The sequence below is a fragment of the Dendropsophus ebraccatus genome, chromosome 4, assembly GCF_027789765.1.
Source record: "Dendropsophus ebraccatus isolate aDenEbr1 chromosome 4, aDenEbr1.pat, whole genome shotgun sequence".
NCBI classification, from domain to species: Eukaryota; Metazoa; Chordata; class Amphibia; order Anura; family Hylidae; genus Dendropsophus; species Dendropsophus ebraccatus.
The window spans coordinates 166,686,726-166,709,830 of record NC_091457.1 but is presented as its reverse complement, the minus strand read 5'-3'; the positions used below and the strand labels follow the sequence as shown (position 1 = coordinate 166,709,830).

Genomic DNA, 23,105 nt, shown 5'->3' with positions numbered 1-23,105 from the left:
CATCCCCACCCCCACCTCACCTCACCTCATCCCCACCTCACCTCATCCCCATCCCACCTCACCTCATCCCCACCTCATAACCCAGTAGTCCCAGTAGAATAAATAAACTTTCTTTTTACTGGCGAATCTTCTGTGATACCAGTGAATAATAGAATACAGAACTGATCCAGACTTGACATTACCGTATCTGTACTGAGAGCTGTTGAGGCAGAAAGTAGAATAATAGTGCTGAGTTCCAACCCGATTTAGTACTGTGCTCTGCCGGAACTTTAGAAGAAGCAAAAGAAGAATACTTGAGAGAAGGAGAATACTTGTGCCCGTGTTTCGACCTTTGTTGTCTTTGTACCACCTGTTGCCCTACAGTGTCGGGTGACCCGTCCTCCTAGGGTGACACAAGCCCCAGTCCTAGTTACCTGAATTGAGCGAAGTGTCCAAGGGTGGCCCGGTGTCACCTGCGTTGCGAGATAGTGTACGTTGGCTTGTAGGATCAGTTCCTCTGCTATAGGATACTATCCTGCACCATTATAGATGTTCACGGCATGGGTTGGGGTGATCCCTGACTTGTCCTCTCTGTTGGTGCTTAGCACTGTATCTTGAGGATAAGTGTTCTACAGGGTGTGTAATAGCTCCTGTGAGTGGTGGTGAAGAGAGTGCAGAAAGAAAGAAGGATGGAGATAGGTAAAAGAGCAGCTCTCATTGGTGTGCACAACCATGTGGTACAGAAATAACAGTAACCCATTAGTAACTACAGTTGTGCAATATTCAGACATGTACAATACTGACATCTAGTGGTGAACAATAAAATAACTTCTGAACAGTCCAGCACAGAACTTTTTGGACACAAAAAGAAAAGAAAAAGGTGGTGTGGTGTGGGACACCACAGTAGCTTAATGGCTTATAAAATCCCCAGTCATGTTCTGAGGCGTCTTAAGGGAAAACAAACCTTGTCTTAAAGAGAAAGCCGCCTCCAGAAACTCTAGAATCCTTCTACTTTTCTCCTTATGGTTGTGAGATCTGGTGGTGTCAGAGCCGGTTACAGAACCCGTAACATAAGCCGCACAATCCTCTCATTACATTTTCTATATTCTTAAGCGTTTTCTAAAGACTCCTTTGTGTCCTTAAGGCCCCAGAATGGTGACTGGTACAGGAGCGACGGCTAATGGGAGGATTAGAGCCGCCGCCGCCGCCATCTGGAAATAACATTCATTCTATATGAGGTTTCCCTAATACAGGGTCCTGCTGATCCCCCAGATCAATGGCCGAACTACATAGGGGGGCTGATTAGTATAATGCGCTCTTTATATCGGCTGCTCTCATTGGATGTTATAACGGGAACGTTTCCGGTTGACACTTAATAATATTACGAAAAGTAAAGCAAATTCCAACTCTATAAGAGCTGTGAATTCTGTGACTGCTGATCGCCGGCGTCCTCTGGATGGCGCCGCTGCACAATTTATATATAAAAATAGAGAGAAATGATCTTCACTATAAGGATAAGTTCACGCAGGTTGGTTGTAGCGGGGGAAATATCCACAGTGTGTATATATCTTATTCCATGTATTATATTATATTAGTGCAGTGTGTATATATCTTATTCCATGTATTATATTACATTAGTGCAGTGTGTATATATCTTATTCCATGTATTATATTATATTAGTGCAGTGTGTATATATCTTATTCCATGTATTATATTACATTAGTGCAGTGTGTATATATCTTATTCCATGTATTATATTATATTAGTGCAGTGTGTATATATCTTATTCCATGTATTATATTATATTAGTGCAGTGTGTATATATCTTATTCCATGTATTATATTATATTAGTGCAGTGTGTATATATCTTATTCCATGTATTATATTAGTGCAGTGTGTATATATCTTATTCCATGTATTATATTATATTAGTGCAGTGTGTATATATCTTATTCCATGTATTATATTATATTAGTGCAGTGTGTATATATCTTATTCCATGTATTATATTAGTGCAGTGTGTATATATCTTATTCCATGTATTATATTATATTAGTGCAGTGTGTATATATCTTATTCCATGTATTATATTATATTAGCGCAGTGTGTATATATTAGTCCATGTATTATATTATATTAGCGCAGTGTGTATATATCTTATTCCATGTATTATATTATATTAGCGCAGTGTGTATATATCTTATTCCATGTATTATATTATATTAGTGCAGTGTGTATATATCTTATTCCATGTATTATATTATATTAGTGCAGTGTGTATATATCTTATTCCATGTATTATATTATATTAGTGCAGTGTGTATATATCTTATTCCATGTATTATATTATATTAGTGCAGTGTATATATCTTATTCCATGTATTATATTAGTGCAGTGTGTATATATCTTATTCCATGTATTATATTATATTAGTGCAGTGTATATATCTTATTCCATGTATTATATTAGTGCAGTGTGTATATATCTTATTCCATGTATTATATTATTGCAGTGTGTATATATCTTATTCCATGTATTATATTATATTAGTGCAGTGTGTATATATCTTATTCCATGTATTATATTAGTGCAGTGTATATATCTTATTCCATGTATTATATTAGTGCAGTGTGTATATATCTTATTCCATGTATTATATTATTGCAGTGTGTATATATCTTATTCCATGTATTATATTATTGCAGTGTGTATATATCTTATTCCATGTATTATATTACATTAGCGCAGTGTGTATATATCTTATTACATGTATTATATTATATTAGTACATGTGAATATTCCCCAAATCCACAAGAAACACAAATTAGATTTACTGCTGTGGATTTTGCTAAATGAAACAATGAATATGTGTGAGACGTCCACCATTGTAGATATTGCGGCAGATCCCGCACCTTACACAAGGATTCTGCATCACTCTTTCAACTTACTGGTTTTAGGACGTTATATTGATTTGTAAATTACTATATAAAAATCTCCAGTCTTCCGGTACTTATCAGCTGCTGTATGCCCTGCAGGAAGTGGTGTATTCTCTCCAGTCTGACACAGTGCTCTCTGCTGCCACCTCTGTCCATGTCAGGAACTGTCCAGAGCAGGAGAGGTTTCTATGGGGATTTGCTGCTGCTCTGGACAGTTCCTGACATGGACAGAGGTGGCAGCAGAGAGCACTGTGTCAGACTGGCGATAATACACCACGTCCTGCAGGACTTACAGCAGCTGAGAAGGACTGGAAGATTTTCAAATAGAAGTCCATTACAAATCTATATAACTCCCTGAAACCAGTTCATTTGAAAGAAAAAGATTTAGCTGGAGTGCCCCTTTAGAATGTTCCTCGTCACATGACACCATTGTTGCATTTTTTTCTCACATCAATGCAAGAATAAAAGAACATACTGCCAACGTGTTTCTACTGTGAACCTGCTCTTATTCATGAATTGTTTTGTTTTTCTTGCATCGATGTCATTTTTATATTTTTTGGTAAATAAAGTTTAGTCCCATGGATGTAGAGGTTGGATGGATCTCTAGGGATATTTGTGGGATCCATCTGTATGATGAGAATATGGCTCCCAGGGTTCCGATCATCCCCTCCTATCAGCTGTCCCCCCAGAGATCCCTCCCTATTGTTCCCTGTATGTGGGGACGGTGCGGCCTCCGGTCATGGAAGGGTTAAGCGATAAGAGGCCGAGGCTCATAAACCCAGGACAAAGGGCGGCTGGGAAATGTGAAAGTAATCCGCAGATGAGCCCAGGTGTAGCCTCCGTGTATCCGATCCCTGCACAACGGCCTTTGATCACGCAGGCTCGGCTACACCCACACCCTGGGCTGGTGACGGAACATGTGACAAGTGACAAAATGAAAGTTCCTGTTTGCATTGTGCCGGCTGTGGAGGTGGCCGTGGGGTAGAGAGCGACGGCCGCACACTCACCTGTCCGTCTTCTTACAGTTCTCTAAGGATCGATATATTATGGATGGAGGGACGCCGGACAAGCTGAAGAAGGAGCTGGAGGAGGAGCTGAAGCTGAGCAGCGAAGATCTGCGCAGTCACGCCTGGTACCACGGCAGGATCCCCCGCCAGGTGAGCCAAGATGCAGGGAACCCAGGGGTTAAAGGAGAACTCCAGCAAAAATCAATTGGGGTCAGAAAGTTATATAGATTTGTAGTTTACATCTATTTAATATCTCCAGTGTTCAAGTACTTATCAGCTGCTGTATGTCCTGCAGGAAGTGGTGTATTCTCTCCAGTCTGACACAGTGCTCTCTGCTGCCACCTCTGTCCATGTCAGGAACTGTCCAGAACAGCAGCAAATCCCCATAGAAAACCTCTCCTGCTCTGGACAGTTCCTGACATGGACAGAGGTGGCAGCAGAGAGCACTGTGTCAGACTGGAGAGAATACACCACTTCCTGCAGGACATACAGCAGCTGATAAGTACCGGAAGACTAGAGATTTCTTACATAGAAGTAAATTACAAATCTATATAACTTTCTCACACCAGTTGTTTTGAAAGAAGAAGATTTTAGCCGGAGTACCCCTTTAATAAAGATGGTGGGAGCGATATATAAGGCTGCGGTATACTGTGGTCGGTTTGAGGCTTCATAGTACAGTATACGGTACAGTATAGCAGGTGTACGGGCGGCTGTCACTGACATGTTTACTCACCACGCCTTCATATCATTGACTGAGCCAGAGAGAGCACGCAACCCGTCGGCCCACGCCAGTGTGTGCAAAGTGTCACCCAGTGCGCTCATATAACCCGTCCCCATAAACCCCACACCGGATCCCTATACACTCACACTCATTCACCAATACAGAGGATCCCCATACACTCACACTCATTCACCAATACAGAGGATCCCCATACACTCATCCACCAATACAGAGGATCCCCATACACTCACACTCATCCACCAATACAGAGGATCCCCATACACTCACACTCATCCACCAATACAGAGGATCCCCATACACTCACACTCATCCACCAATACAGAGGATCCCCATACACTCACACTCATCCACCAATACAGAGGATCCCCATACACTCATCCACCAATACAGAGGATCCCCATACACTCACACTCATCCTCCAATACAGAGGATCCCCATACACTCATCCACCAATACAGAGGATCCCCATACACTCACACTCATCCACCAATACAGAGGATCCCCATACACTCACACTCATCCACCAATACAGAGGATCCCCATACACTCACACTCATCCACCAATACAGAGGATCCCCATACACTCATCCACCAATACAGAGGATCCCCATACACTCACACTCATCCTCCAATACAGAGGATCCCCATACACTCACACTCATCCACCAATACAGAGGATCCCATACACTCACACTCATCCACCAATACAGAGGATCCCCATACACTCACACTCATCCACCAATACAGAGGATCCCCATACACTCACACTCATCCACCAATACAGAGGATCCCATACACTCACACTCATCCACCAATACAGAGGATCCCCATACACTCACACCCATCCACCAATACAGAGGATCCCCATACACTCACACTCATCCACCAATACAGAGGATCCCATACACTCACACTCATCCACCAATACAGAGGATCCCCATACACTCACACTCATCCACCAATACAGAGGATCCCCATACACTCACACCCATCCTCCAATACAGAGGATCCCATACACTCACACTCATCCACCAATACAGAGGATCCCCATACACTCACACCCATCCTCCAATACAGAGGATCCCCATACACTCATCCACCAATACAGAGGATCCCCATACACTCACACTCATCCACCAATACAGAGGATCCCATACACTCACACTCATCCACCAATACAGAGGATCCCATACACTCACACTCATCCACCAATACAGAGGATCCCCATACACTCACACTCATCCACCAATACAGAGGATCCCCATACACTCACACTCATCCACCAATACAGAGGATCCCATACACTCACACTCATCCACCAATACAGAGGATCCCCATACACTCACACCCATCCACCAATACAGAGGATCCCATACACTCACACTCATCCACCAATACAGAGGATCCCATACACTCACACTCATCCACCAATACAGAGGATCCCCATACACTCACACTCATCCACCAATACAGAGGATCCCATACACTCACACTCATCCACCAATACAGAGGATCCCATACACTCATCCACCAATACAGAGGATCCCCATACACTCACACTCATCCACCAATACAGAGGATCCCATACACTCACACTCATCCACCAATACAGAGGATCCCATACACTCACACTCATCCACCAATACAGAGGATCCCATACACTCACACTCATCCACCAATACAGAGGATCCCCATACACTCACACTCATCCACCAATACAGAGGATCCCCATACACTCACACCCATCCTCCAATACAGAGGATCCCCATACACTCATCCACCAATACAGAGGATCCCCATACACTCACACTCATCCACCAATACAGAGGATCCCATACACTCACACTCATCCACCAATACAGAGGATCCCCATACACTCACACTCATCCACCAATACAGAGGATCCCATACACTCACACTCATCCACCAATACAGAGGATCCCCATACACTCACACCCATCCACCAATACAGAGGATCCCCATACACTCACACTCATCCACCAATACAGAGGATCCCATACACTCACACTCATCCACCAATACAGAGGATCCCATACACTCACACTCATCCACCAATACAGAGGATCCCCATACACTCATCCACCAATACAGAGGATCCCCATACACTCACACTCATCCACCAATACAGAGGATCCCATACACTCACACTCATCCACCAATACAGAGGATCCCATACACTCATCCACCAATACAGAGGTCCCGCAGGAGATGTGCGGCTCTGTGGGGGCCAAAGATTTGTCCAAAACTAATCACTACAGTTCTGGATTTGCCAAATTAGGGAATTTTAAAAAATTGATTCATTCTTCTCTATAGAGGGGGGCATGACGGTCAGGGGGTCTCGGGGCGCAGTCATGAGGTCTCGGGGTGCGGTCAGGGGGTCTCGGGGCGCAGTCATGAGGTCTCGGGGTGCGGTCAGGGGGTCTCGGGGCGCAGTCATGAGGTCTCGGGGCGCAGTCATGAGGTCTCGGGGTGCGGTCAGGGGGTCTCGGGGCGCAGTCATGGTTTCCAACAGTTAAAGAACAGGTCATTCACATCTGTCATTCTTGTCCCAGAGCCGCTACATGTGACACGGACGCACGTGTGTAATTATAAGTGACTGATCCCAGGAGGATGTAAAGATGAGAGAGAAAGACAGACTGTAAGAAGGAAAGAGAGAGGGGGGAGATAGAGAGAGACAGACTGAGAGCGCACAAGAGAGAGAGAGGGAAAGAGAGAATGTAAGAGAGCAAGAGACAGGGGAGAGTGCAGCAGCTGCAGGTGAGCGCAGGACAGCGGGGAGGCCGGGATCTCCCTGTAATCTCTCGGTATTGTAGACTGTCTGTATCGCTGAAGTGAAAGCAACAATCAGCCCCCCCCTCCTATCGCTGGGGCAGGTTATCTATCAGATGGCAGTGACCCCAGACGTGACCCCTGAGTGCGGCCACAGACGGGAGGTCAGAGGAGAGGGCAGGAGACTATTCCCATCTCACCGCCGGCCATATGTGACGCCTCTATATAACACACAGGCACCAGGGCCGCTCCTCGGATTATACAAGTCTCATATAGGATATTGTATTATAGAAGCTATTATATAGGTCAGGGTGGGACCCGCTGCTATCCGCGCTCCATCCCCTCTAACCCAACCCAATAGTTCTCTGAGAACCCCCCCCCCATCATCCTCTGACACCTGGAACATCATCCACAGCTCACATACTGGGAATAACAGCAGATTATTGTAGCTCATATGTTGTCCAATACCATCCCGGGTCTCTTGTGACCCCCACGGACCCCCCTATTATGTATAATTTAGGATAATCTACCCCCAGACCCCCTATCAAATATAATAGAGGATGACACTTGTATATATGATATATATATACTTGTGTATAGATCAGTGATCCTCAGCCCATGGTTTCTCAGTGATTGCGGTCAGGGAATGCTGGGAGTTGTAGTGCTATGCAGTCATATATCTTCTCCTCCCTGCAGGTCTCGGAGAGTCTGGTGCGGAGAGATGGAGATTTCCTCATCAGGGATTCTTTGTCCAGTCCGGGAAACTTCGTCCTCACCTGTCAGTGGAAAAACCTCTCGCAGCATTTCAAGATAAATAAAGTGGTCATCCGGCTCAATGAGGCGTACAGCCGCATCCAGTACCAGTTCGAACACGAAAGCTTTGACAACGTGCCGGCACTGGTGAGATACTACGTGGGGAACCGCAAACCGGTGTCGCTGCAGAGCGGAGCCATCATATTCCAACCCATAAACAGGACAGTGCCGCTGCGGTGCATCCAGGAGAAGTACGGGGTCTCCCCAGTGAGGAGGCTGGAAATGGGGGCCCTGGAGGAACGGGCCGAAACCCCCAAAAGACTCAGTCTGAATATCGGCCACAGCCTGACGCCGGAGCAAAGCCTGATCCGAGGAAATCTGGTCAGGTTCGTGTCAGCGGGTGAAATGTTACAGCAAAATGATCACTAAATAATATTAGATCACAAAACACCTCAGCACCGCGTTCTGCAGCTTTAAAGGGGTACTCCACTCACACATAACTTTTCATATGTTGCCGCCCATGGTGAGACTAACAATTCCTTCCAGACTTGTTATTATCTATTCAGTCTCCTTCCCCCAGTTCTCAGCTGCTGCTGAGACACTGGTCTAAATGGTTTGGTAATATGCGTTGTTACCACCGTGACCAGACGACTATGCTTCCCCAATGGTTTTCTTCCTCACATCATAAGCAGCAGAATGCTCATGTTTTCATCAGTTTTTCGGGTGTCCGCTGACATTACACAGGAGCCGTCATCTCATTATTATGTAGAGAATGACCTTCATTCTCCAGGACTGTGAGGCCCCTTCAAGTCTATGGCGTTTCTATTGCTAGTTTTCTTCTATTATAGAACACTGACACCTAGTGGCCATACGGGTGTATAACTGTGTGTATGTGCCAAAATGATAGAACGCTAAAAGCTTCCGACAATATGCAGAAGTCTTCAGTCCCACAATGTGTAGACATTTAACTTCACGGAGCATAGAGGAAGCCATGTTTATATACTGTGTATGGGTATATATAACTAATATACAACTATCATACTGTAACGGCATGTACATGACATTCAGTGGGATCAGAAACCATCTAATGTGTATGGGGGTATAAGGAGACCGCTAGAGGGGGACAGAGGATGATAGAGGGGAGCCCAGAAGGGATAGAGGAGTCTGTACCCCACCTCTCTATTATCTTATTGTGTATGAGGGGATGAGGAGAGATACTTGTTGGATGATAGTGTTCAGCCATCTACCGCTATATGTATGACCGGTTACCTTAGGGCCGGGCTTATAGTAAGCGGATCTGCATGGAGGAAACCAGAGAACCCAGTACAAACCTGCACAAACAAACAGCTGTGTGTAGAGTATAGGACGATATATTACTATGATATAATTGTAACGTGATCGTATTTTCATCCTTCCAGAAATAAAGAGAAGAGCGGCAGTCATCCATCTTGTTTAGATAACATGCGGGAGAAGAGGCAGCCACTGAACTCGCACCAATCAGAAAGCTTCCTGCCGCTAGGTGAGTGTGCGGCTCCCCCGCTATCCCGTTCACACCAGTCAGTATCCTCAGTCACTAGCATAAGTGAAACATCCGCCATCAGATGCTCCATATTAATAGCTATATGTGTTTGCAGGCAGCCGGCAGCCATACTCCCCAGGGATGGATGGGAGGATAACGCCAAGGCCACATGTCTTCAGGACGGGCAGTGAACCTACCTTAAGCCCGACAGAAATCCGGAGGTTCAGCTCTGAGGCTCATTCTGCAGAGGCGTTGAGGGGATCGGACAGTCAGCTGTGCCCCAGACCCCCTCCAAAACCCAGCAAGTCCTTGTACGTAAAGCAGCCGCAGTCTCCTACAATATGGCAGAGCTCCGAGGCAAACTATTGTGAACTGCACCCGACCCCCTTAGAGGAGCTCGGATGGACGCCGACACATTCACCACACGGCAGCTATAAGGGAAGTCAGCAGGCGGACGATGAGGAGACGTTCTCTCTCAGTAACTCAGAGCTGAGCTTCCCGGCCATGGAGGACAGTGTATCGCAGAGCTCGCAGACAGAACGCGGAGAGAAGGCCGATGAGGTGGAGTATGTCCGGCCGGTGTATGAGAACGTCTCCTCCTTCAATCCCAGTGACTTTAAATCCATTTTACTTCCCCCCGAAAACAAACCCTTGGAGACGGCTCTACTGAAACGGGCCAAGGAGCTGTTCACCAACAACGACCCACGGACCATCGCCCGGCACATCCTCTGCATGGACTGTAAGGTAAAGACCATCGCTTGTCGGGAGGGGGGGGGGATGCTGAATGTAGGAGCAGACATCTTGGATTAACAAACACAGAGGCCAAGATGGAATCATTTCATGCTAAGGATGGATTCACACGTTTTACTCTACAGACAAATCTGCAGAAAATAAACATCAAAATCCACACGTAAGATGAGACGCAGGTGGCCTAAATGTCGCTATGTGCGAGCCGACCTGTCAGTTCAGCGCTCACTTCCCCCTCACTGTGCTATTAGACGCACAAACAGCGGGCGGCCCATCGAAGTCAGCGCCATCTGCTGCCGCAGCTCTTATTGCACGTGGCGATCCGCTGCAGCCCATTGCTGATCTTTTAAACACGTTGATCGACCACGATCAGCCGACATTGTGCATATCAGCTGATTGTTACTTTTCAACGTGTTCTATTACACTGAATGATTATCGGCCTGAAGGTTGGTAATTGGCACCTAAGGGTGTGAGCACTGACGCTACCTCCAGTAAGTGGCACAAGAGGATAGCCTCTCTTCCTTCTGGAGGACGGCTGGGTGTATAGCTGGGGACATTGATGTGCTGATTTGTAGCCTCATGACAGCAGAATCTCCGGGGAGGTGAGAAAAGGAAACGTCTCGAGAATCTATTGGTAATAAATAGATTTCAGCAAATCTGCACTAAATCCAAATCTAATGATTCATTTAGTTTTGCAAAAGTCGTTCTATTCTCCACATCTCCCGATTCCCTGGAGGAGCCTGGAAGGAGACTCTGCACTGTGTCACGTCCGGCTTCTCTGGGGAAGTGGACGGACTTGTACAAGACTAAACAAGTCGATGGCCGATTCATCCGATTTCAGTCCTTCCTGTAGATTTGCTCAGGCCTCGGCCTGTGATATCATTTCTCGGCGATCTCCAGACAATCATTACTTTTACCTGAGACGGTTCTGTCTTTGTTTCTCTTCGGTCTTCATGAGAAGCTCACATAGATTGTCTACAGGTTTACAGCCGATGAACACAGTGTTTCCTGGACAGTCATTTACGCACTTTGCACCCTGCAGGTCGCTAGGATACTCGATGTCTCGTCAGAGATGGAGAAGATGATGGGAGTTGGCTGTGGACTGGAGGTGATCACTCTGCCGCACGGGCACCAGCTGCGTCTGGACCTGATAGAGAGGTAAACATCCTCCATATAACGTGTTTACATAGGCCGATAGGTAGAAGCAGCTGCCACTGTAATGTAGGATCAGCTGCCACAAAGACCTGCGCAGGATATTCTCTACCCACCACCATGGCAGAGCTGAGAATTGAGGCTCTGAAACACATGTAACCATTTTGCTGAGGGCACAGACACCTATATCCTGGGACCCTGTGTAGTTATTCTTAGGTGTCATTACTCTGGATCATAAATCTTCAGCCGCCATTTTTTTTAGTCAAGCAAGTAGACTGGAGCTGGAGCCTGTTTGAAGGAACACGGTGCAAGGTCTCCAGTTTCTTATGCAGTGTTCCCATCTGGGGGGGTTGACTGCTCTACATATGTGAATGACCTCTGAACTGTCTGATATTGATTATGTATTACAGGCACACCACCATGTCCATAGGGATCGCAGTGGATATATTGGGGTGTACAGGTAATCTGGATGAAAGAGTCGCAACCCTGAACAAGATCATCCAACTGGCAGTAGAACTGAAGGATTTGGGAGACTTCTTTGCATTTACTTCAGTCATGAAAGCCTTGGATATGCCTCAGGTGACGCACACTCCACCACATCACACCCTCTGTGTCAATAGAAACTTGTGATCTCATAATTGTCTATTGATATTATCAGAAATTAGACATGGAGGGAAATAACCGAGGCCCGGCCACCATTGAATAGCCATGGTTTAGAGCTCTTTAGCATTCCCGCCTCCTCTTTGTGACTTCTCCATCTTCACACCTAATGAAGCCATTTCTGGTGGTTAGCGTTACATGACCATTGCTGCTGGTGTCTGAAGGTTCTGTGTAACCATCACGCTCCATAGCCGGATAGAACAAACCACCTTATATAGTGACACAGTGCAGGAAAGTTAGATAAAGGTTTCTGTTTTCCTGGGATAGTCGGGTAATGCGGAGTGCGAGCAGATCGGGTTCTGGGTACGGCTGCTTTGTTGTAAATCTGAATATTACTGACTTGATTGTAACATAAGATTTAATTTCCTTCAGATTACAAGACTGGAGAATACCTGGACCATTCTGAGACATCAGTATACGCAGACAGCGATCACCTACGAGAAGCAGCTGAAGCCCTTCAGCAAAGCTTTATATGAAGGAGCAGGTGAGTTACCAGAGCATTATACCTAGAGAGGAGCGAGCCGGGCCGAGGTTCGTAGGAACCATCAGAATTTGAGTCCCACTGTCCTCCTGTTCTGTGGGGGAAGGTAGAGACAGCCCGAGTCCTGCTTGGAAAACAGAGATACAGTCTATAACCTAATTATAGCCATGGGGGGGGGGGGCCGCGGGATGTACAGGGATATAGAAACATGGCTGCTCTCTGCTGAGGCCACATGTCTACAGGTTGTCTTATTGCAGGTTCACTTCAGTAGCGCTAAAATTTTAATACCAGGCAAGACCCATGGACAGGGATGTCCGCTGATCACTATGGGTACGGCTTCTAAGACTTCCGTCTAATAACTGATTTTGCCTGAGGAAGTCGATGCCTCCTTCAATGGCAGCTACAGGGGATTATTATATGTGGCCATTTACATGAGCCGATGGTCTGGGTCACCCAAACTGCTCCTGGGGGCGAGGGGGTCCCTTGTCCTTTGATGTCCATATAACACATAGACCATAGAATCACTTGGTTCCTCACACATATAATCTCTTGTAGGTGCGACACTCAGCGCCCAGGAGAATCTGACGTTCCCGCTGGTGGTGCCTGTACTCCTGCTGCTGGAGCGCCAGTCTGCTTTATTTGATGGAATGGACTGGTGGGAAAACCACGACAGAGGATGTGAAATAATCTTCAGTCACCTGGAAACGGCACGATTTATTGCCCAGAACGCAGCTTTGTATCAAAGCAACGCAGAGCGGCTCTTGGAGGGTGAGCAACACAAACACCATTGTCATCATTCGGGATGTGAGCTCAGAGGAGATGGCCATAGGGGGGTCTCTGACCATAATATGGAGTATAGCAGGACATGGAGGGCCTGACGCCCAGTACAGAGAGGTCCGAGGCTTTTACCATCACTTTACAGATGAAGAAACATTTAGAAGTTTCCATAGAAGTAAATCTTCTATGTGGAATCTCAGTGGTGCGAAGGGCGACTCCCGGTTATATATGTTCTATAGGAAGCAGCAGTTTCAGGATTTGTAACACTTTTCATTCCTTTAAATGATTATGACCGAGATTTCTTCTTCTTCTCGCTTTTAGGATTTAAGCCGGATGAAGAGATGAGCGAAATCTTTAAGACAGAATTCCAGATGCGCCTTCTGTGGGGAAGCAAAGGCGCCCAAGTCAACCAGGCTGAACGATACCAAAAATTCAGCCAGATCCTAACCGCCCTGTCCCGGAAACTAGAACCTCCCTCTTCCTGAGGCGTCTCCGCCCACGCCCTGTAATATAGAGACTGACTCCGGATTTGGCCTTTGTGCTGTTTCGGTGAACGGCCCGTTGTATATGTACAATGTATATTTTAAATTTTTTGTTTTTAAAGAAAAACCTTAAAACAGCAAATTATTTATTTAATGTAATTATCGACCCAATTTCTGCTACTAATTCTCTAGTAGCGTCCTGGACGCCTGCAGGACTGTAATCCCGCAATACTCTGCTCTGCCAACAAGTGTCCATAGCAGCGATGATCTGACTAAGGCGTGAAGCCTGCGCTTGGATCAGGTTCTATGGGCGGAGCCAAAACTTTACATAATAGCAAGACGGCCATAAGTGTGGATGTTATTCCTGGAGGAAGTAAACCGCCACCTATTCCGATAACACGATGGATACTATCCGACGCATCGCACCGATGAGACTGTAGTGAATAAGGACAATTAGGAAGTTTCGCAGGAATATCCTCAACATGATTCATTGAACCAATAAACCCACGTGAAAGAAAACAAACGTTACAGGACGACTCGCAATGAATTTCTGCAGGATGATAGGAACTAGAATCAAGTACGTCCCTAAACGCAGCGCGACCTGAATACAAGAGCTGTAATTGTAGCATCGTACGTGGAATTCACAAGGACTGAACCGTATCTGGTCACTTGGATCACAGCAAACAGTTATGTAAAGGGGAAGTTTACTTTTCATTGGATATCAGTGGTCACATGATGCTCTAAGAGTTACCCTATAGGCCAGTTCAGAGAACCATCATGTTACTACAAGCTCCAATCTACTGGTGTAATTATGTGAACAGTATCACCCAATATACGTCTGTGATGATAAATCAGGTCATTACACCCCGGTCAGACTGGACTTGTGGTCGTAATGTAGATGGAATAACGCTTCTCATTCACTTAGATTCCTTACTAGTGTTGAGCGGACGTGTCAAACTGTTCAGGTTTGGTGATGTTCTCTAGACCCAACAATTGGCATACATACTATGGCCGCATCCAAGTTTTCCAGGACTTCCTAGGGCCGCGTCCAACTTCTTTAGCCGTGGGAAATCAAATTCCGAGTGTTCAGAGAACGTTTCCTAACCCAAACAGTTGGACAGGTCCGCCCAGCACTACTACTAACAGGTTTCACTACTTGTGGCCTACAAGGGAAACTTAAAGGAGCGATTTGGTATTTGGCAATATATATATAGCTGCTTTCTTCCAGAAACAGCGCCTCTCCACTCCATAGAACGTGTGTGCTGGTTTTGCAGCTCTGTTGAATTGAATGGAGCAGAGTAATACCACAGAGAACCTGAGGACAGGGGTGGTGCTGTTCTTATTTTTAACCCTTTAAGGGTGAGGTACAAAATCACTGCAGAAAATCTGTAGTAAATTGTGAGGATTCTGTGGTTTTTACAGCAGAATAAAATAAATTTCACAGCTGGAGGTATTGTGTGAGTTTTATCACATTCCCATTTACGATAACGAGGAGGTAAATCCGCAGCATAAATTCTGGACTTAGATCCTTGTTCAGACCTTCACTTTGCTGTTACTGTAATACGTTGTGTGATTTCTGCAGATGTAATATGGCGGCAGCACAGTGGAAATCCCATCCTGTGTCATAACCAAACATCACTAGTGTCTGGTTTAAAGGGAACCAATTAAAAATGAATATTAAGCCAGGAAAAGTGCGGACACATCCCCAAGAACACTTCCCTTTCATGTCCCTATCTTCTGTGTCCATGCAAAGTAAAACTTGTACACTTAGGGTACAAACACACACCGTATACGCAGCAGATTAGATCTAAATAACTGAACACAGCATCAAATCTGCTGCATATACGGTGTGTGTGTTTGTACCCTAACTTTTACAAATTGGCGCGCCTTCTGTTAATCACCCCCGTGTAGTCATCTATTATGTCTTATCCAGAGTTTGTGGTCGGCTTAAGGAAGATGCACTTTAGCCCATAGAATACAAAGGGTCCTATACTGTCCGCAATCTATGCCCAGTGTATTCTATGGCCTAAGAGAAATCACAATTGCTTGCTCCAGGCAGTAGAAGGGTGGTCTATACCCAATCAGAGGTCTACATAGGCAACAGACAGCTAAGAGGTCCTCGAAATTGCAACCAGTCTCAAATTAGAGGAACCTAGACTTCCTCAGAAGGCGGCAGATAACGCAGCTGCATGGTAAAATGCACCGGAGCTCCTATGCAGGGTTGCTGTATCAGGTCCTTATGGTGACCAGGCTTGGTCTGACGTGACCCTGGTTAGGCCTTAGCAAATAACTACATACCAACAACAATTGTATTAACTATTATTCCCAGATAGCATGATGGGTATTGTATTTCGGAACACGTCATACAAAATATTTTCCACCGGCAGGTAACAGAAAAGAGCGATTATGCTAATGCTTCAGTGCCAATCCAGCACACGGTGGCGTATTTGACACGATCCATCACAATATACAAGTCACATTTTATGAGCATTAATACAAGTTACGTTACATTACTCCAAGATGGAAGCTCCTGCAGTGGGATACAGCATTATTACATGGCTACTGACGTATGAACTCTGAGAGCCCGATGTGAACTATTCTTGTAGTTGTATCAGTATAAGCAGATTTCTATACTGCAGAATATCACCCACATATGACCATGTAGTGGAGTCCTCGGCCATCCATAGAAGCTGGTCCAGATTTACCTGATGGAGGGTTCACACTATGGTTGTGCCTTCCAAGGTACATATACCACAGTAACCTGTCAAACATTAGAGGCCAATGTATGTGGGCACTGACCAGAATGGGGCCTATAGATTTCATTGTCTTGAGCATATTCAGCTAGTGTCCAAGTCCGGGTCACTTTCTGCTCATAGACTAACTCATAGTCCCTCTCATTCACACACAGCGGGAAACTGAGCATGGCGGAATTTCACCATATTTGCTCAGCGTGAATGGGGTCTTTGGGCAGAAAGCAGATCTGTGGCAGGAAATTCTGCAGTGTGAACAACAGAGCGGAAATCCCATTGAACACAATAGGACATTGCCCTGTTCATATTTTACAGGAGGAATTTCAAGCTGAAATTAAGAGCGGATTCCTGTTCAATTTCCTTGTCTATTGCTCAGTGTGCAAGGGCCCTAAACCTGTATGAGCTGCCCTCCATGTATGCTTTCTCCCTATCACCAGCCTGTGTGAGCTGCCCTCCATGTATGCTCTCCTCCCTATATACAGCCTGTGTGAGCTGCCCTCCATGTATGCTTTCTCCCTATCTCCAGCCTGTATGAGCTGCCCACCATGTATGCTCTCCTCCCTATATACAGCCTGTATGAGCTGCCCACCATGTATGCTCTCCTCCCTATATACGGCCTGTATGAGCTGCCCTCCATGTATGCTCTCCTCCCTATATACGGCCTGTATGAGCTGCCCTCTATGTACGCTCTCCCTATATACAGCCTGTGTGAGCTGCCCTCCATGTATGCTCTCCTCCCTATCACCAGCCTGTGTGATCTGCCCTCCATGCTCATCATATCCTCCCTATCTCCAGCCTGTATGAGCTGCCCTTTATGTATGCTCTACCACTCCACACTCAAAGATAGGAGGAAGTTGCACATAGCTGCATAAATGCTTAAAGAAGGGATGGGAAGGCATAAAACCAGCAGAAATGTATCAAACATGGAGTAAAGTGAAGCTGGCTCAGTTGCCAGTTACATAATATAGGTAGATGCTGTAAGAACATTTTCCAACCAGGCAGCAGGGCACAAGCCATTCAAGATGTAGGGCCCTATTACACGGGGCGATTATCGTGTATGCGGCAATGATCAAATGACTAACGAGAATTTGTGTGTGTCCTTGACTGCATCTTTTGAGCTGACCATAAGATCATCATTAATCGTTCGCCAATAGTTAGAAAATCTTTTGGTGTATATACACATTGTTCATTCGTAATTACAACCGATCATATCCCATAGTATACAAACAACTGTAATTACGATAGTAACTAACGACTATCATTCTGTGGATTAAGATGAACGATTTTACGTTGATCCCAAAACTGCTCATAAGAAAACGGAAAAAAAAAAAAAAAAAAAAAATCGCTTTGTCTACTAGGATCCTTAGAGGGGTATTTTGTTATGGTAGAACCAATGCTGAAAACAAGATACAGTAATCCATCCAGCTTCCTGTATAGTGAGCTGATGTGCTGTAACTGAGGTGTGAGAAGAACCTTACACTTCCACTGTTTTAATAGTAATTTAGCCGTTTATTTCAACGCCATGGCGCCAGTATTTAAGCTAAAAATACGCTTTGCTGGCAACTACATAATAAAAAAAACCCATACATTATTTTAATACATCCAATGAAACATTAAGCCAGGTAGTGTTCTTTACACACATTAATTCACAAATTTGGATAGAGACTAGTGATTAAAGTGGTCTCAGACACCTATATGTACATTATAAAACAGATCAGCAATACACCTGTTTATAAAAGAAAAGTGCACAGAATTATTAAGTATTACTGTCATTTTATCAGGTTCATACAATAAAAAGATTGCCTGGCAATAGCTTTAACATTGCAAGAAAATGGACTGGTTACTTCCTAACCCAAAAATACGCTACAGTCCTAAAGACAATCAACAAAATACAATGATTGCGTTACATTAGTGTTTTCCCCAATCAGTGGCTCTCCGGCTGCTGCAGAACTACAACTCCCAACATGCCCTGAAAGCAAAAGGCTGTAAAAGTTTTGCAGTAGCATTGCTAGGACACAATGAGAATGGGCATTTTGGAACAATTTCGTTTTGAAACAGTTGTCAAGGCGGGAGTTGTAGTTTTGCAAAATTTATAAAAGTTTATGATGGGAGTTGTAGTTAGGCAACAACTTAAGAGCCACAGGTTGGGGAACACTGCGTTACATGGTCTTGATTCTAGCACGGTCTATCCAGAATACTTAACCATAGAAAAACACCTACGATGGCTGGTCGAGCAGCTGTGGCACAGTAGACATCCCCAGTGCGTAAAGGATCGCGTCCGACCTTCATACACTGAAGACGAGAAAAAGGGAGGATGCTAGAGCGGCTTTGTCTCAAGCCCTATCCTCAGAAACCGCTAGTCGTAAACACCAGACACGTTACAACTAGCTGCAATGAACCAAAAAGTTTATCGATGAACTGGTCCACGAAAACGAGTAAAATACGATCTTAAAAAGGTTCTTCCCTGAGGACAGGATTATAAATCGTTGAGCCAAGCCAAATTGATAACTATGGAATATTGATCTGGTAGCAATACATTGGCAACGACCTCCGAGGCACTCCAGTTTAAGGCAGCGTCTGAATGGAAAGTAGTCAGGGGGGTCTACAGAACAATGATGAAGATCTCCCGTCTTTGGCCAGTCGCTCTGTGAGCCCGCGTAGAATCATCTTTCGGATCACAGAACTTGAACCAGATTTCAGAGAGTCCTCTTGTCCAGGAATGGCGCAGGTGCAAGTTACATAGACACATAGAGGGTTATTGATGTCCCAAACATAAACTGGAATGTAATAAGTTATTGGAGAGGATGGACAATCGTAGCAGCAAAAAACAACATATGGGAGCGTTGGACTGGAGAGGTTTTGTGATCGGTAGTCAAAGGAAAAAAACATAGTGGTTTTGATAGGAAGGCGATCAGGCAGTAGAGACTGTGGAGGGAAATAAAGACTGGAAGAAAAGTTAAGGTGAGAAACATGGTTCATGCAAATCTACAGGGTTAGGGGTCGAGAATGTAGATGGCACAGGCAGCCGCGGGCAAGAAAAAAACCTGCAGGCGAAAAAGCTTCAATGTGATGGAAGAGGAAGAGAAAAACACTCTAGTGAATATGTGCAGAGCTGCATCGTGGAGACGGGCCGGCAATTTATTACATCGGGGGATGGGGTCTCTATAAAAACAATTAGATTGGATGATTTGGAAGAAGGTGCGACATTCAGACTATGACAGATAAGCCTTGGGAGGGTCGGCCAGAGCACATAAGAGCCATCGGGTGCAGCACGATACGACATTCACTAGTTTGTTTTCCAGTTACATTTGTAAAACAAGGATGGAATGGCGGACTGCGACAACGAGGTGCATCTCCTATTGCAAGCGAAAAATGCACCATGACAAATCGGGGCGCCTGGAAGTTAGTGAATGGCAGGTATGTATCATGCGTTCATGCGTGTTGCTGCTCTCACATGTGTCCCCGGCCTAATCCCCTCCCCTTATAAGAAGCTGCATGTAAACGCCTTCCACATCTCGCCCAGATTCACAGACACCCTCTTCAGGAACCTGCAGTCCGAGAGGAAAAAACAGAGAAGAGGACAGTTACGAAGGCGCTACATAGGAGGCGGCAGATATTTATATTATCCAAATATAAATCAGATCACGGAGAATTACAGCGCTATAGGCGAATATGTCGTACGGCGCATAACTGAAAGCTTCACAAGGAAAAACGTGGTCTATATATCTTCTATATAATTGCAGTTATTAGGGTCTATGGGGGGGTTCCCCACCACCAGCTCACATCATGCCCCGACACCTTCAGCTATAGAGCATGCTGGGAACTCTAGCTGTGTACACCTGGAGAGCCACATGTTGGGGAACATTGCACTATGGGGATTGTATTTCTCGGGGAGGTTTCGTGAATTTACACGTGTATCAGTGGGAATAACCTGCAGCCTTCAGTGATGCACAGACGACATATTCTTAAATTAACCTAATTTTTCATTATCTATCGATCCAAAATTCTGTGAGGTATAATTCTATGATTTATCTTCATATGAGATTCTGTTACAGAGCTCCAAACCCCCTGCTCCGGCTCTCACATTTAGTTCTCGCTGCCGTCAGCCATTATTTGGGGAGAATTCACAGATAATAAGATTCCCTGAGCTAAAAATCTGCAACAAATCTGCAGAAATCCACACAACAAAATGTCACCAAGTCTGGCAAAAAACATCAAAGCATTGAAAATAAACTATACTCACTCTCCCTCACCCTACACTCACGCTATACTTCCCCCTCACACTATAATCCCCCCTCTATACTCACACTACACTCTCTATACTCCCCCCTCCCTCACACTATACACTATACTCCCCCTCCCTCACACTATACTCACCCCTCCCTTACACTATACACTATACTCACCCCTCCCTTACACTATACACTATACTCACCCACCCTTACACTATACTCACCCCTCCCTTACACTATACACTATACTCACCCCTCCCTTACACTATACACTATACTCACCCCTCCCTTACACTATACACTATACTCACCCACCCTTACACTATACTCACCCCTCCCTTACACTATACACTATACTCACCCACCCTTACACTATACTCACCCCTCCCTCACACTATACACTATACTCACCCCTCCCTCACACTATACTCACCCCTCCCTTACACTATACGCACCCCTCCCTTACACTATACTCACCCCTCCCTTACACTATACAGTATACTCACCCACCCTTACACTATACTCACCCCTCCCTCACACTATACACTATACTCCCCCTCCCTCACACTATACACTATACTCCCCCTCCCTCACACTATACACTATACTCCCCCTCCCTTACACTATACTCACCCTCCCTTACACTATACTCCCCCTCCCTCACACTATACACTATACTCCCCCTCCCTCACACTATACACTATACTCCCCCTCCCTCACACTATACACTATACTCCCCCTCCCTCACACTATACACTATACTCCCCCTCCCTTACACTATACTCCCCCTCCCTCACACTATACACTATACTCCCCCTCCCTCACACTATACTCACCCCTCCCTTACACTATACTCACCCCTCCCTTACACTATACACTATACTCACCCCTCCCTTACACTATACACTATACTCACCCACCCTTACACTATACTCACCCCTCCCTCACACTATACACTATACTCACCCACCCTTACACTATACTCACCCCTCCCTTACACTATACACTATACTCACCCACCCTTACACTATACTCACCCCTCCCTCACACTATACACTATACTCACCCCTCCCTCACACTATACTCACCCCTCCCTTACACTATACTCACCCCTCCCTTACACTATACACTATACTCACCCACCCTTACACTATACTCACCCCTCCCTCACACTATACACTATACTCACCCCTCCCTTACACTATACGCACCCCTCCCTTACACTATACGCACCCCTCCCTTACACTATACGCACCCCTCCCTTACACTATACGCACCCCTCCCTTACACTATACGCACCCCTCCCTTACACTATACGCACCCCTCCCTTACACTATACGCACCCCTCCCTTACACTATACACACCCACCCTTACACTATACTCCCCCTCCCTCACACTATACTCCCCCCTCCCTCACACTATACACTATACACACCCACCCTTACACTATACTCCCCCTCCCTCACACTATACACTATACTCCCCCTCCCTCACACTATACACTATACTCCCCCTCCCTCACACTATACTCCACCCTCCCTCACACTATACTCCCCATCCCTTACACTATACACTATACTCCCCCTCCCTCACACTATACACTATACTCCCTCTCCCTCACACTATACACTATACTCCCCCTCCCTCACACTATACACTATACTCCACCCTCCCTCACACTATACTCCACCCTCCCTCACACTATACTCCCCATCCCTTACACTATACACTATACTCCCCCTCCCTCACACTATACACTATACTCCCTCTCCCTCACACTATACACTATACTCCCCCTCCCTCACACTATACACTATACTCCCCCTCCCTCTCCCTCACACTATACACTATACTCCCCCCTCCCTCACACTATACACTATACTCCCCCTCCCTCACACTATACTCCCCCCTCCCTTACACTATACTCCCCCTCCCTCACACTATACTCCCCCCTCCCTCACACTATACACTATACTCCCCCCTCCCTCACACTATACACTATACTCCCCCTCCCTTACACTATACTCCCCCTCCCTCACACTATACTCCCCCCTCCCTCACACTATACACTATACTCCCCCCTCCCTCACACTA

General features: G+C 45.6%; 2 protein-coding genes across 5 annotated transcripts in view; one reads left to right on the top strand and one right to left on the bottom strand.

The window, feature by feature from the left end:
* Positions 1-14,356, top strand: part of BCAR3 (BCAR3 adaptor protein, NSP family member) — a 133,210-nt gene extending 118,854 nt beyond the window's left edge. For 3 of the 4 annotated variants that reach the window (XM_069967705.1, XM_069967704.1, XM_069967708.1), the window contains 9 exons: positions 3,944-4,075; positions 8,154-8,596; positions 9,629-9,729; positions 9,845-10,473; positions 11,519-11,634; positions 12,039-12,207; positions 12,661-12,772; positions 13,325-13,537; positions 13,868-14,356. In XM_069967705.1, the coding sequence (XP_069823806.1) occupies positions 3,944-4,075; positions 8,154-8,596; positions 9,629-9,729; positions 9,845-10,473; positions 11,519-11,634; positions 12,039-12,207; positions 12,661-12,772; positions 13,325-13,537; positions 13,868-14,031 (2,079 nt within the window). In that variant the 3' untranslated portion in view covers positions 14,032-14,356. The remainder of the gene's footprint in view (positions 1-3,943; positions 4,076-8,153; positions 8,597-9,628; positions 9,730-9,844; positions 10,474-11,518; positions 11,635-12,038; positions 12,208-12,660; positions 12,773-13,324; positions 13,538-13,867) is intronic. The other variant, XM_069967706.1, reaches the window with a different exon arrangement.
* Positions 14,357-18,264: 3,908 nt separating this feature from the next.
* Positions 18,265-23,105, bottom strand: part of FNBP1L (formin binding protein 1 like) — a 103,403-nt gene continuing 98,562 nt past the window's right edge. The window contains exon 15 of the mRNA XM_069967703.1: positions 18,265-20,326. Coding sequence (XP_069823804.1) covers positions 20,319-20,326 — 8 coding nt within the window. The 3' untranslated portion in view covers positions 18,265-20,318. The remainder of the gene's footprint in view (positions 20,327-23,105) is intronic.